This window comes from Pundamilia nyererei, unplaced genomic scaffold (assembly GCF_000239375.1).
Source record: "Pundamilia nyererei isolate P.nyererei 1_Seehausen unplaced genomic scaffold, PunNye1.0 scaffold00083, whole genome shotgun sequence".
Taxonomy (NCBI): Eukaryota; Metazoa; Chordata; class Actinopteri; order Cichliformes; family Cichlidae; genus Pundamilia; species Pundamilia nyererei.
Window position 1 is genome coordinate 1,731,411 of NW_005187484.1, and position 15,323 is coordinate 1,746,733.

At 42.8% G+C, this 15,323-nt stretch overlaps 1 protein-coding gene across 2 annotated transcripts in view; it reads left to right on the top strand.

Annotated features, from left to right (window-relative positions):
* Nucleotides 1-15,323, top strand: part of LOC102212260 (ephrin type-A receptor 4) — a 56,284-nt gene that overhangs the window by 15,558 nt on the left and 25,403 nt on the right. For both annotated transcript variants that reach the window (XM_005738353.2, XM_013912203.1), the window contains exon 4: nucleotides 11,653-11,808. In XM_005738353.2, the coding sequence (XP_005738410.1) occupies nucleotides 11,653-11,808 (156 nt within the window). The remainder of the gene's footprint in view (nucleotides 1-11,652; nucleotides 11,809-15,323) is intronic.

A 15,323-nucleotide genomic window follows, 5' to 3' on the forward strand; every position in this document is an offset into this window, starting at 1 on the left:
GTGTGTGTGTGTGTGTGTGTGTGTGTGTGTGTGTGTGTGTGTGTGTGTGTGTGTGTGTGTGTGTGTGTGTGTGTGAGACAATAAAAGAAAAAGCAAGATGAATTGATTCCTAGTGGCCTGATAAATGGCTGGAGATGTGAAAGGTGAAGTGGGGAGGGGGTATGGGTGGTGATCCCTCTTTGAACAAGCGTAGTGTAGTCATGTCATGACCTCTGGCAGCTGCGGTAGATATTACAGTCAATATCAGCTGTGTGTATTGTAGACTTGATTCACCTGATCTTGAACCGTTTTCATTGGGCCTACAGGGAGCATGAGTGAACTGACCCTTTAAAGAGTGCATTGAGTTGGAAAGACACCAGAGCTAACCTCCTCATTAAATAAAAGCAGCTTCTGCTTTTTTTTTCTTTTTTAAAAAAGGAAAAAAATTTCAAACCAAAGCTATATGTCCTGATATGTTGTGTTTACATTAGTATTGGGTTTTAGTGTGCTGAAATCATAGACTGTATATAGTAACAGACAGACCAAGCCACCAGGGCATTTCTTCATTTTTGGATTCTGCTTTTTGAAACCTCAGCTTAAGCATTTCGGCTGCCACCATGTTGGGATTTTCTTCTTCTTCCATTGGCACCTATGGGCATTGGTTCAGCCTCAAGTGGCCACATTAGGAATTGCAGGTTTTGGCTTTACTCTTCTTGGCTTTACTTTTCAGGCCTGGAGGTTGGAGTTTGATTATTGACGGCATTAAGCGGGAGAATAAAGGAAGTTATGAGCGCTTTTCTTTGCTTTCACAATCAGCAAAGCTGATAAGTGCAGAACGTCAACTTAAGAGGTGATAAATCGCAACGATAAGAAGAGATAAGGAAAGGCAGAGAGAGCTGTAGATATGCTTGTGTTGGAAGAATGTAAAGAGTTAGAGGAATGTGAAAAACACGACACAGAAACTCGACCGCGGTGGTGCCCACACACTTACTTCAAAGCACGCTGTGCATTTTACCTCATATCCCTTTGTTTGCCCCCTCCAATATCATCATTGTGCATGTGTGTCTGCTGTCACATCAAAGCTAAAGGCTAAAACACATTAGCAGAGTAACCTTGTCAGAGCAGCAGCCATTAACCCGAGGCTCCTGTTACAAACCCTGCACGCCCTTCACCCCACACACACTCTCTCCACTCTGCCCACAAGGCTAGGTTTAACTAGTCTAGGGTTAGGCAAGGTAGCGTATGCATCCAGCTGTTGGACACACATATACGCTGCCAGCTTAGGAGTGTACACACATCATGTCAAGGCATGCAGCATGAGCAGGAGTCAACACAGTTTCAAACTGGGGGGAGGCTCAGGATGGGAGGTGTCATTTCTATGATGGCAGTGACCTCGTTTCTGTTTCAAGAGGAGAGAGAGACAGAGAGAGGGGGAAAGTGGTCTGGTGAGGCCTGAGTGACACCAGGTGAGGTCAAAGGGCAGGGCAGGGACAGTCGCAGTGGAGACCAGCAGGCTGTCACTGGGCTGACATGAGCTGTTGAAGAGCCAGTGACCCGGGACAATTTTTATGTAACCTGTGCGTGTGTGTGTGTGTGTATGTGTGCACTCACACACACACACACATCCAGAGCATCAAAAACGTGTCCCCAGTGCAGAGACACAATGGCAGCGCAGCATTCCCAGGGCTACACACACACCTCATGTGCACACACATGCACAATAGAAGGTGTTTTGAGGCCCCAGACAGCCTGTCGTCTGGGAGCTACAAGTAGATTACCTAAACAAACAACCTAAAAATACCTCCCTTTTTCACCCATAAGTCGACCCTTTGCAACCTCTGCACCGAGCTGCTTCTGAGAAACCGTCAAGGTTGATGTTAAACTTGCCCCCGAGACCGCAGACAACGAAGCAATTTAAGTTTTTGCATGTGCGAGCTTAAGCGCTGACAGATGTGCGCGCACTTTCATTTGACAAACTGTACGTCCCGTGTGCGTGTGGTGGAGCGTGTTTGATTTACGACGGGGTCGTGGTGGAGTCATCTAAACTTACATGTAAGCTCGGTGTAAATATTTTACGTGGTGAATTTGTCACTGTGGAGTCGTTTTTAATGATCCAAGTGTAAGTCGGAGCCCTTTTTCTTCCGCTGTAACTAAAGATTAAATAAACCATGTGTTCCATTTGAAAAGACAACTGAAATTAATGTTGAAAATCCACAGCTACAGGCAGTGGTTTAACCATTCTGCTTTCATGTTTATCTGGATATCAGAATACATGTGATGGAGGTTAAGGTTTATTTTTGCTTTGAGCTATCTGCAGAAATGTAGCAATTACATCATATTTGAACAATTTTCCAGCTGCAATGTTTCCACCTGAGGTCACACACCTGTGGCAACCAGGCCAGAGAAGGTTGATTTATGGGCTTTTTTGGAAAAAAAACTTTAATTAATTTAATTTACGCTTTGTTTAATCTGGACATAAGATGTTTGAGTTTCCCAGCAAAAATGGACATGAGAGTGAACAGTGGTTCCAGAACAACACCCACAAGAAGACATATTAGTCTTACACACATACATAAAACAAACAGTGCTCATCCAAATCCACATCACCTTAAATTTATTTATTGAGACCAGCTGCTTAGAGTTAGTTTCTTTTGCAGCTGGTTCCACGCCGAGTTTGCAGATAGAAGGAACATTTAGAGATTATTATGTTAGTTAAAAACTACTCATATCGAGATCTTGAAGCACCTTTTTATAATTATTGAGGCTCTTCTTTCTGCAACAGAACAACAGAAATAGAAAAAAACACACGAAAGTTGACCCAACACAACAAAAGTGTTTTTAGGGTGACAAACCAACCAGAATGTAAGAAGCTAACAGGAAAAGGTTAATAGCAAACATGTAACTACAGTATTAGATGAATGATGCAATTAAAAAACACATTACCTTACATCTCCCTCACAGCGCCGGTGAATCCTCCAGCAGTTCGTCACATGTTTTGGTCTCTGTCGCTTCTGTCACAGCTGGTCTGTCACATTAATGTGTCCCCAGAAACACTTCTGTTTTTTTCTTTTTCTTTTGTTTATTATTTATTTTGTGCTTTTGCAACCTTTTTTCTATATGCTGGTGTTTTCTTATGTGTCACGGGCCACACTACTACCAAGAAGTTGTCATAGTTTTGTATTTTGTAATTAGTTTTTGGTTGTTTCATTTTGACTTTTTGCTTTTAATTTAGGCTAGTTTCAGTGAGTTACCAGAGTATTTTGGGGTTGTTGTTTTTTTTGGTTTATTGTTTGAAAATGTTTAGTTTTAGTTTAGTTTTTATTAATTTCAGTCTTAGCTTTAGTCTTTATTAATTAATAATGTATGGGAGGGCATGTGTCAGAGGCAAGATTTAGGAAAATGATTCCAGGTATTAGAATAAAAACACTGAACCTTTTGAAAATAGCAGATTCACAGTCCTATAGTAATCCAAAGTCTCAATAAACACCAACATAAAGGCCTCAGCAGGCGGCTTTTAATATTGACTTATTTTTTTGGCAAAGTAGCAAACACTAGAAATCAGGATATTTTGTCTATGCTTTCATTTTATTTTAATAAATTTTTTTTAATTCACAAAATTGTTTCAGTTAGTTTTCCTGTTTTGGTTAAAGTCAAATTTTTCTTATTATTTTAAATAACCAGCTAACTAACAAAAATGATTTTTTCACATCTAGTTTTAGTTTTTAGTTTAGCTTTTGTTAATCGTGCTTCCCAGCCTCAGTGGTAATCAGCAGCAAGCAGTCAGTGCTACCCTGCAAGAGAAATAGCAACATCATCATACACATGCATTAATCACAAAGGCACATTTTTTGTTTGTTACTTGCATTAATCTTACCAAGTTCGCTTCGTAGTGTGTGATGTATATATTCAGCTGACGCATAGCTAGATTGTCCTTTGTTTAGCTGTCGTGATATTTTCTCCCATTTTGCGCAGAAAGCTCGTGATGTTGATGTATTTCCAGTTTCAGAACGTATGTGTGACGTATTATGCACTGTGCAAGAAAAAATGGATATGCGAGTGAGCAAGCTGTGCATTGAGCATGTGTCACCTTGAGTCTGTGCAGTGATTTGTTGTGTATTTGTACTGCAATGTCACAAGTGGTTTACACTTGTTTACAGAATTGGCTACGAGGCCCCATTGAGACCGCTTCCCTATCACTTCCTCTTCACCTATTCTTAGTGTGTGTTCTCCTCACACATACTCCCCTTTCCTGCCTCATTCTCCTTGACTCACCGCGAGCAGAATAGTTAAACTCCCCCAATTGTTTAGCAGCGTGTGCGCCCCTGCGAGTGTCCCCTCACACAACAACATTAGCATACCACCCCACCTCCCACACCTATCTACCTATTATTTATTTTTTTTGTCATAACTGAATTGAAATGCGGCTCTTTTCATTGTAAACAATGTCAGGAAAGTATGCTAAACACACACACATGCAGACACACACATATCCAACATGAGACACTAACCCCCCCCAGAGAACCTGAGGAAATTGGACCAAGACAATGCCATGATTGTGTTTGTTTACCTCCCCTGGTCCCTGCTGTGCTGCCTGTGCTTAACCTCCTTACACAAAGCCTGTTCAGCTGATATGTGCATCTTTGTGTGTATTTGCATGCATGCATGGCTCTGCAAAGTGAATCTGCATAGTCCAGAGGACGTTTGAAGGGCTTTTGTGTTCATACCTGAGGGTCTGCAGGTGCACAGAAGTTTGCATGCCTCTGTTTGTGTATGTTTCACTTGTCTTGTTTGCCTTGAATTATAGCCCATTACCCACCTGCTGTGTGAATCTCAGGTCACAAAAAGGTCCTTAGTCAGTTGGCACGATGCCCGGCTTTGGGTGGTGCCACCCTTGCCGACCTGGCATGGGCGCAAATGTGGAATCTGAGTGGCTCCCACCTAACGCAGCCAAGTCAAATAATGTTTCACCAGACAAAGATGGATCTGTTTGCCTGCACCTCTTCCTCATCTTTCTATCCTGTTGCTGTAGCTCTTCTCCATTCGTTTCAAAGTCCTAACAATTTCTGCTCTCTACCCTCCTCTCTTGAAGTCTTTTTTTTTTTTGAAGTGCCTCATTCTTTTCCTTACATTTACTTTCAGGACTCTCATTCTTTAAGCAATTGTATTGTATGTTGTGAAGTTGGCTGGGTGGAATACTTTAGATTTCTGCGATATGACCATTGTACTAATATTCCTTCTTAAGGTGAACTTAGAGGAATTAGGGAGGAAGTTGGTGCCTACGTGTCAATAAGAACGCCGAGACCTTGGTCTACAGGAAGTCCTCAGAACAATATTGCAATTTCTTTTTACAATATGGCACCACACTGTGCTCTTAGCAAAAACGGCTTCATAATGAAGCAGGAAACTGTTCGTTAGTCTCTTGTATTATTTGAGCAGCAACCCCTTGGGATGAAAAATGAAGACAACATGTCACCACTTGAGCTTGGCTTCAAAAGTACCTCTGTTCACAACTGGTTTAGTTTCTTCGTTCATATCCACTATACATCGGGTTAACTGATGGATACCTCATTCAGTTAAATGCTACGAAAACCCTTCCTGTCTGACATATGCACACAGTGAGCTGCTGTTGGTTGCTAGGCCTAACCTGTGTGGTACAGTGTGGTACACGACCATCCAAGTGGTTTGTGCTTCAGTTCTAATAAACTTAATCGTATTTTATTAGTCTGTTATTTAGCACTGATTAGCAGACAAAAGCTAGCAGGAATTGGTAACTGAGCACTCCATGTGCTCCAAATTTCATCGCTTTTGGCTCCAAAAAAACCAAACTCACCAAGGCTTCACTGGTTTTGCGGAGTCCAAAACCAATAGGTGGCGTCACTGTGGCTGCGTCCATATTTCATATCCAGTCTGCGGTATAGTCTATATTTGGGTGAACAGTGCTGTCAAAGGTCTTTTACAGTGTCTGCAAAAATTCAGTACTGACTTGTGGAAACGCTGCAGGTTAGAACATTTCAGATCTGATGTTGAATTTGGATGAAAGGTCAAGGCATCAGCACGAGGGAACAGTTTGTTTTACGGGCGTAACCTCGGTTCTCGGAGCCTTCTTTTGTTATAATTCTCCTTTTTTACAACACGCTTTGCTCATCTGGTTCATTGGCCGGTGCTCCTATATGTCAGGTACAGACATTTTAATTAGGGCAGCGTCTTGGGTGGTTCTCGGGTGATGGATTGGTGTGGCTGAAAATACAGCTATAAATCATCTGGCCTTCGACAGACAAACTGCTGGCAACCCTTGCGCTTGCTGGCACCGGCCGCCGGTAGCGAAGCATCGGTGATTGTCAGCAAGGTTGGCTTGAGTCTTATTAACGTTGTTAGCCTCGATGGCTTTTGTTTGAAGCCTTCATTAACACCAGTGAGGATGTCGGCCCAGATGTCGCTCCCAGACTTTTTCACTTTTGCATCTTAAAGGATGCTACAGCTAATATAGGACCTTTTCCCCTGCCAGGTCAAGGTCAAGATGTGTGTCGAGTGTATGTCATCAATCATGGTGATCAGTTTCGGTGGCCGTGTGTCCCTCATCCATCACGCTGATGTGTTTCGCTGGCCGTGTGGCTCTGCGTTGCTGTCAGGGCTGGAGGTAATTAATAACCAGAGTGACAGAATTAATGAGTTAACCTGCTCCACTCTCCTGCTGTCCCAGTGACAGACGCTAACGGTTAGTTAGCCCCGATAATATGCCACCCGATAATATGCCACTGGCTCAGGTGTGTCGATATGGAGGCTATTTTGTTTTATACATTCATGTTCGTGTGGGGAATATACGTTCAGCTTGTGAGTGTATATTCCATAGCTAGGGGATAAAGAGAAACATTATTGGAATCGTAATCTTTTTTAGCCGGAGTCTCACCTGAGCAACTTGCCTTCCACAGAGAGGGTAAAAAAAGAGATTGAAAACACACAAAGGCAGGGGGATAAGGCAGAAAGGCAGTTTGAATAGAGATCGTTGGCTCCTCAAGGTGCAGGAGAAGGCGAGACTCTCCTTGCCCTCAGGTCCTGAAAGCCGATCACTTGGTTTTTTGAAAGAGCGGCTTTGTGAGGATGCCTCCGACCGCTCCTCTGAAGAGCGCTCACTGTCTGTTATGACTAAAAAAGAGTGACCGAGTTTTCATCACCTATAGAAGATAAAGCACGGCTTTGAAAGCGGGGGGAAAGGCAGCAGTTTGAACTTAATTCTCCCTTTTTTTGATTACAAGAGAGGCAATTGTTCTGCCTGGGCAGGCCTGGTTATTGTGCGCCGTGCGCTGGGTGTTACATTCCCGGGGTTTTCGGATGCTTATTGTAGTGCAAGTTCGCTCTCATGCTTTCATTCCCTAGTGTATTGGTTACTTTGTTGTGTAGGCTGCAGAATAGCTTGCCTATCAGGCTTAGCATGCGGGTCACTCAAGGTGGGCTGCAGTAGGTGGGTGTGTGGGTAGATGTGGATTTATTTGGCGGCATCTATCGCTGTTCAAAGCCTGGTGTGTGGGTTGCTGCCACTCGGAGGAAAACTTAGCTGTGTTTTTTTGTAGTTGGCTCGCCTGTGGGTAGCTATCATTGTATCGTTAGCTTTTTCTGTGCTCCTATTTTTTACAGATGGACGCATCGATGGTCCCATTTCCCCCCCTCTCCATTAAACTAAATCAGCCAGCAGAGTCCCCGACTACACAGACAAAACTACTCATTAACTCTTGCAACTCACTCCAGTCTCCTTTTCTCCAAACGTGCTTTAGCTCAGAGACAACAGGGATGGGGCAGGGGAAAGAGTGACAAAGAGGGAAAAAGACTAAAGCTAGAGAGGAGGATTGAATGAGTGAAAGAGCTGCTGGGGTAGAAAAGGGGAAGAATGTGATGTCCCCGGTCTATGAGGGATTCCATTTTTGCCTTTCTAGAATAGAACAGTAAGTCACCAGTCTCTTTGTCTGTCTTTGATCTCTCAGCTCAGGGATTTGGCACCTGACAAACCCCTCTCTGTCTCTGAAAGGAGGCTTGCTGAGAGAAAGCCTCTGAGAGTGGGAGACAGAAAGAGTAAAAAAAATTAAGGGAAAAAAGAGTTAGAGAGCATCGGGAGCGAAAAAAAGAGACGTATAAAAAAGATGGTGTGGGGGGAAAAAATTGGGTTAGACGTTTGAGGGCTGCATGAGAGGATATGACGAGGGCGTCTCAGCTCAGATCCCATTAAAACTCAATACACATGTGTTCCTGTGCGCCTCTATTTGCGTCTGTATAGGTTTGCCACGGCTGGTCCGGACAGTGATAAATCCAGCAAGTCTTAAGGGAGATTCCTCTCTGAAGCCACGGTCTCTTGGACCACCCACTATTGTGGTCTCTTTCCTCTCACACACACACACGAAGGCTCCTAATAGGAAGCAAATTCCCCCAGCTTTACTTGGATATCAACCTCTCTTTTCTTCCAGTTATTCCCTTTGCAGGGCAGTCGCTGCTATAAACAAGCCCTGATATGTTGACATCACATTTTCAAACACAAGTTCTGAAATCCTGAGTTTCAAACCACAGATGAAGATGCCAGAGCCTGTCTATGGCAAAACGGGGGGATTTGGAGTTCTGCAAAGAATTCTGGGACAGCCTGTGAGGGTCAGCTTGGGACAGCTTAATAATTGACGGGCAAAAAAAAAAAAAAAACTCATCAACCGTGCACAGTTTGAGGTAGGCTGCTCTTAGACTGTCTTTAGACTTTTAAGAGGCTCAGACCCAAAGGCTGTGAAGCATGGGACTCAATTAACTCTCCCACCAGCTTTTAGGATTCGGGGGTTGGGTGGGGGGCACCTTCTCAAACAGCTGCTTGACCCTGCTCTCAGCTCCGGACACTTTCCTGGTCAGCGCACATGTACAAACCCTGACTTTGTGTTTTGTCGACTGAAGCGGTCACAACCTCTCGAACAAAACCCACAAACCCTAGTGTCCTCCTGTTTCTAATGATGACACCGGGCGCTGAAAGATTCCTTTAGAGACAGGGAGATAAGACAAAGTACCCCCTTACTAATCTCCTCACTTTTTTTTTTTTGCTACTGTGAAGAAAAAGAAATGGAGGCTTCACGCACCCCTGCGGGCTACAGTCAATGAGGCCCTTAGCTTAGTGCTAGCGAGCAAAGCGACAGGGATTTAAAGCTGATTGAGGGAATGGGACTGGGCAAAGAATGGCTCAGCAGGTAGCAGCTAGCTTTGGCTCTGTTAACGCCACGCTATGCTAATCCAGCAGCTAGGGAGGAGAGTCTGCAGGCTAAATAGCCTGACTTTATTGCGCCTCCAAGACAGGGATTTCCCAGTATTTTAGAGGGTTTGTGGATTTCCTCTGCTGTTTGTGTGTGCGAGTGTGTCAGCCGGGTGGCGGAATATGTGTTTTTGTTGGAAGACCCGGCTTCCCTCTTGGTGCGGTGAACGTGGACAGGCTCTGATTTGATTTCTGGTGTGGGTAACTCATGCAAAAGTTTGTTTATTCGACTATATGCAGGTTTCCTTGATGTATTTATGACTGTGGTGTTGAAATCCATATGCCTTTCAAAACGTACTTTGAGATCCGGGTTGTGCGTGAGCTTTTGAAGAAAAGGGGAGATTGCTTTACCCCTGCAGACTGTGAGTGTGTAATTATCTGACTTATATTGGGTATGAGTTTACCCATCTGTCTTCATTGGAGTTCTTTTTTTTAACACCATAACAATATAGACAGACACTCAAGTATTTCATTCTAACAAAACCCAAACCACAGCCCTCTGGCCTCCATACCATTTGTTGACCCACTGCCAAGCACACGGCTGCCTCACTGACTGACAGGTTATTCGGTCCAATCGGTGTTGCGACTGTCTGCGCCGCACCTTTCGGAGAATTGTTCTATTGTCCTCGTCTTTCTGGTTCAGCGCTCAGGGGCTGAAACGTAACCCTGCTAGGTTTCTCCGACCATTACAGAAATGGATAGAGGAAGGAGAAACTCCTTGAAAGACGAGCCCTCCAATCAAACTGTCACTCAAAGGAAAGGCGAGCAATGTCGCCAAAAGTAGGAAAAGTGTCACTTAGGTTACCATTTCAGGCTGTGAGGTGTGTGTGTGTGTGTTAGGCCCGGGCTCACAGCCTTGTGAGAGTGACAGAGCTCCCGGTGTGCCAAGTGTGGTGGCATTTGTTTGTTAAATGGTCTGAAATGCCATCGGCTCTGGTTTCATTGCAGCTCCACATCTTGCCAACAGAGCATAGCCTAAATTTGTGAGAGAGACAAGAGGTAGTTATTTGATCTTCTCCTTTTTTTTGGTCAGAGGAAATAGCACCCTTTCCTCCAGTTCTGTTGTTTCTGGTAATGGAACGCAGGCTGGTGAGAAAGGTGAAAAGAGAGAAAGCGCTGAAGTAGAAAAACGAAGACAAAGAGAGAGAGGAAGGGGGGGGACTGGTGAAAGGAACAGGGGCCTCTCTGCAACATGTTGTTCTCTGTTGCTAATTGGGGGGAATTGGTCAAGCCCACACTGCTCTCTTCTTCTCTTCAGGGATAAAATACAGGTAAATTTCAAGTTCAGTGAGTAGGTAATAATCCTTATTACTGAAACTAGTGTTGAGGGACACGCTGGCGAGTCTACTGATTTAGCCTTTGGGAACAAGAGGCGATTTCTATGGGCTTTAAATGTATCCAAGTGATATCTAATAGTCCATTCGTCGTTTATGAATATAAAGGTAAATCTGACATAATTTTTAAAAAGCTACACAGAGAGATGTTGCTGATGCTTTTAAGATTGCATTTCAGCAAATTCAATTCCTTTTTGGCACACACACTAAAAAAAAAGATTCTTCATCCTCAATAAATGTGATGCAATAATTTTGAGTAAATTCCAACTAATATCTAAAATCAAATAATTAATCACTAAGGAAGATGTGCTTGGTGTAGACAAATCAAGGCCATTTCATTTGACTAGATTCCATTAGATGTTAGTTAAAATTTTACACTGTACTTATGTAACAAAATTACATGGAAAAGTGGCACGTAATTAAATTAGTTAAAGTCAGCATTTCATTATTTATCCAAAGCCTTTTCAAGTGTGATCAAAAACTACAAAGTAGCTACACAACCAGAAACCTTCCAGTTCTAAAAATCGTGACCACTGCCTTCAGATTCTCCACATTTGTTTCCAGTTTGCAGAGAGTACAAACCCCAGGCGACTGCATATATTAACTGTGGGTGTTTCTGCTGTGTTCACCCTCTTTGGTTTGGACTAAAATATCTCAGTAACTATTGGATGTCTTGCCATAGCATTTGCTGCAGTGTAATTGGTCCATTGCAGTCCATACAGTGGGTAAAGATTTTGTGGACTGTTGTAATAACTTTGGTGTTTCGCTGACTTTTAATCTTAATCTATATAATCAGATCTAAATTTTTGTTCCATACTTTGATTTGTGAGCAAAAACCCTTCAATGACATTCCAATGAATTTTAGCTGCAAATGCTGTGTCGAAGGACAGAAGCATACAGCTTAAACCACCACTAATTTATTAGTGAGCTGCTTGGGAACTACAGCCTCCCAGCTTCTTCCAGAACTTTCCCCTCTAGTACAAAAGCATTTGAGTCATAAACATGTATTTCATATTGTCCAGATTTGCAACCCTAACCCGACTTCCTCTCTGTGTTTTTGCTATCTTTCAGCTTGTAAGATTGGTTACTACCGTGCTCTGGCCACCGATGGCGCCTGTTCCAAGTGTCCTCTTCACAGTTACTCTGTCAGAGAAGGCTCCACCTCCTGTGCCTGCGACAAGGGATACTTCCGCTCCGAAACGGACCCGGCATCCATGCCCTGCACCCGTAAGTACACCCACATGTAGCATAACGATACACAGCACGCAGTTATGTTACCAGTAGGCCGTGACAGGCTGTGGTTTGCAGTGATTTTCTAAACAGCCAAAGATAGCTGTAACCAAACACTGTTTTGGAAAGGAACCCCGACACACACACTGAGATAGACCGCCTCCACCGAAACACGGGCATTGATTCTAAAACATGCATTGCCAGGCCCTCACACCCACACACACATGTACACGTACACGTATACACACACTGACAGATAATCATGCAAATTGTGCAAACATAAAAAAGGTGCATGTTGGTTTAATAGGCGTCTTTTGATCTCAGGTGGTACTTAGTCATCGGTCACAGTGACATAGAACTAATGAGGGTAAAAACCGCTGCATCCCAGATTCAGTCTTCCAGACGGTGAACAGGAATGAAAATGTTTGGGGGAGGTGATGAAAAAGGAAAACAAGGGCAAGACATATGTAAAATAAAGCAATGGGGACCAGGGGGATAAAGGGAAGAAAGCAGAAGACAGCAATGAATCAAGCTAGAGGAAGGTGTTCAGTGGTAAATTCATCTGTGTGTGTCTTCACTTTCCTCCTTCCGATTGTATGAGTGAACTGCTAGTGAATCTGGTCCTTCCAAGCCTACCCCACTAACTCACCACGTCTGTGATAACAAATATTGCCAACAATCCTGCTGCCTAATGATACCTCTTGCCTTTTTTTAGACCCAGTTCCCACTCTGAGTCACAGAACTGGGAGTTCATAGTGGCAGAAATGCACACAAACACGGAGAGAACAGGAAAAGCCACATAACACCCGAATCCCTGCACTCCCATCTTACGGGAAAATAATAAGATTGATACATTCGTTTGAGAGCCGTTTGTGTTATGAATGAGTAATTTTAGTGTCATGAAGTAATTTTAACAACAAAAACATCTGTTAAGGTGCTTAGCTCATAGTTGGCTCGCCTTTCTGTCAAGTTCCTGAGGAGTCATCACTCAGCAAATCAGCTCACTGAATCAGAGTGGATGAAGTACCCCCCCAGCCCTAATTATTTCCCTCTAGCATAGTATCTATACAGGATCCAAAGCAATACACCACTGTGAGCAATTTGTAAAATTGGAAATGTTTGACTTTGCTACAAAGTACTAGAGAGTTTACACGTATTTTCCAACTGTCATTAAACATGAAAGTAGGAAAGTATTTACTCAGAGCAGCGAGTACAAAAGCTTTTATGCAGTGGCTGGATGTGTCACATAAAGTGGCAATAGAAAGGAGTGAAATGGGTATTTTATTTGAAGGACAGACAACAATGTAGAGCTTTAACAAAAAACTCCATTAAAGGGGACCTATTATGCATTTCCTCTTTTTCTGAAGTACACGTACTGTTATAATGGTGGATGCTCATTAAACATGACCGAGGTTTCAAATAATCGGCTCGCCGTGTAAACACATAAATCCCTTGAGCCAAACCTCAGGCTTCAGACTGCTCCAAAAGGGTCAGTTTCTACTCTGGGCTCTGTATGACGTCACATGAGCAGATATCCCTAATATGGCTGTCAGCACAGAAGCTCCGCCCACCTGCCATGCTAATTTTTGATTCTGAGAAGCAGCCAATCAGAAGAAAGACATCTTAATACACACATTAAGGATAGGTGTCCAAATTCTGACTTGTAGTACAAACATATGGAGTTACAAGCATTTGCAAGTGCACCAAAGCCCCCAGTATAAGAGAAATGATGGTTATTTTGAACTGTGAATGATAGAAGGCTGTTCTAGTAAAGTCTAAATACCTACTGGACATGTAAAATCTGTGCAAATATTTCATGTGGTAAAAATATTTTTCGGATTCATCTACTGTTAGTGATGTCATCCATGACTTTGTAATTCTGCTGGATGAATTTGCAGCTTTTTTTTTTTCAGATCAAGCTCGATTCCCCCCTCCTTTTCTTGGGCAAAAACATCAGTACCAGCTCGTTGTCGCATGTCGACTTAATTTTTTCCGTAGTGAGGATAAATTACTTGCAAAAAATATAACACCTACAGTGTGTATATACGTTACATGAGAAATTGGCATTAAAAAAAGTGGTCATTTCATTTTTTTTGTCAATGAGCTTGATGCATAAAGGCCTTAGGAAAAATAAATAATTTTTTAAAATCCTATGCTGTAGGCTTTTTTAAGGCTGTTTGAGAGCTTGATATTCTAGCAGGAATTCTGCTTGGATGCTTTTCATGCTGCATAAGGACATGTAATGTTTTCAGCAAACAATCTCCACCTGGGCGTTCAGCTTCCTGTAATAGAAATTAAAGTTGAAAACAAGAAGAAGAAAAATAAGTGCAGTGCTGCTGATTATGAATCACTGAAACAAACAAGATAATTCAAAAACAAAGAATCTGTGCTGCAAAACATATTTTTGAAAAAAAACAAAAAACAGGATTCCCTGCTGTTTATTCTTTAATACACTTACACCTGATTTTAATTGTTTTTCAATTGCAGTGCAAATATTGATAAATCCCCAAGTATTCATAAATGAAAGTAACAGACTGCTAATCCACCCTCCTGCCTCACTGTTCAGCAACATCTCATATAAACTGGATTACTAGCCGTCTTTTAATGGACGAGCAGGGAGGTCATCCCCATTGTCTCGTTAGTCAGTACGGCATTTCACAACGGCGGCTGCAAGTAACAGCTGTCGAAGCTCATTACTCGACTGATTTTATAGGACCCTGCTTTGTCATTCCAGCTACATTCCTAACTTGGCGGTTAGGAACTGAACATTAGCCCGACTCTCTCAGCGACCTTTGCCCTGCCTCGTCAGCCGGTCAACATTTGATCTTTGAACTCTCACCCTGTCTGTCGACTGCTGTTTTCCTTCCCCGTACATTTTGTTTTTTGTTTTTTGCACATCTCATCCACATGTTAGAGCTCTGTAATTACAGCTGTCACTCTTACATCCCTACTCATCCACATTTTGTTTTCACTCTCTCCCTCTCTCTGTTTCTCTAAAAACCCACTCAGAGTCACGAACAGAGCAGATGAAGAAAAAAAAGCCTCTTAAATTCATTTCCCAGTTTGCTTTGCTGAAGGTCAGGCTGGGAACGAGCCAGCATCTCTGGTAATTGGGGAGCATGTCTTTGTGTGTGTGTGTGTGCGTGTGTGCGCGTGTATGGGTTATTGAAAACACTTTTCCTCTCTCTTAGTTTGCAGTCTAGCAAAGTAACATTATGATTAAAACTGGATGTTGTAGTTTCATCATTTGCACGACTCCAGCTGTATTCTAGCTCTCAGTGCCCGCACCTTTTTCATTGGGCTGTTCTTTTGGCCAGCCATTAATGCACGCTGCATGTGAATGGAAACGTTGGTTACTAGTCAGATAGTCATCTTAGGAGATTTTATGTACTATAACAATTTTTTTTGAGAATTCTGGGGTTTAATTTTCCTTTCTTTTTTTTGTTCCATCAACCTTGAGCTCTAGTCTTTTTCATACATACAGGTTACAGGGATACAGGTTTTAGCTGTGG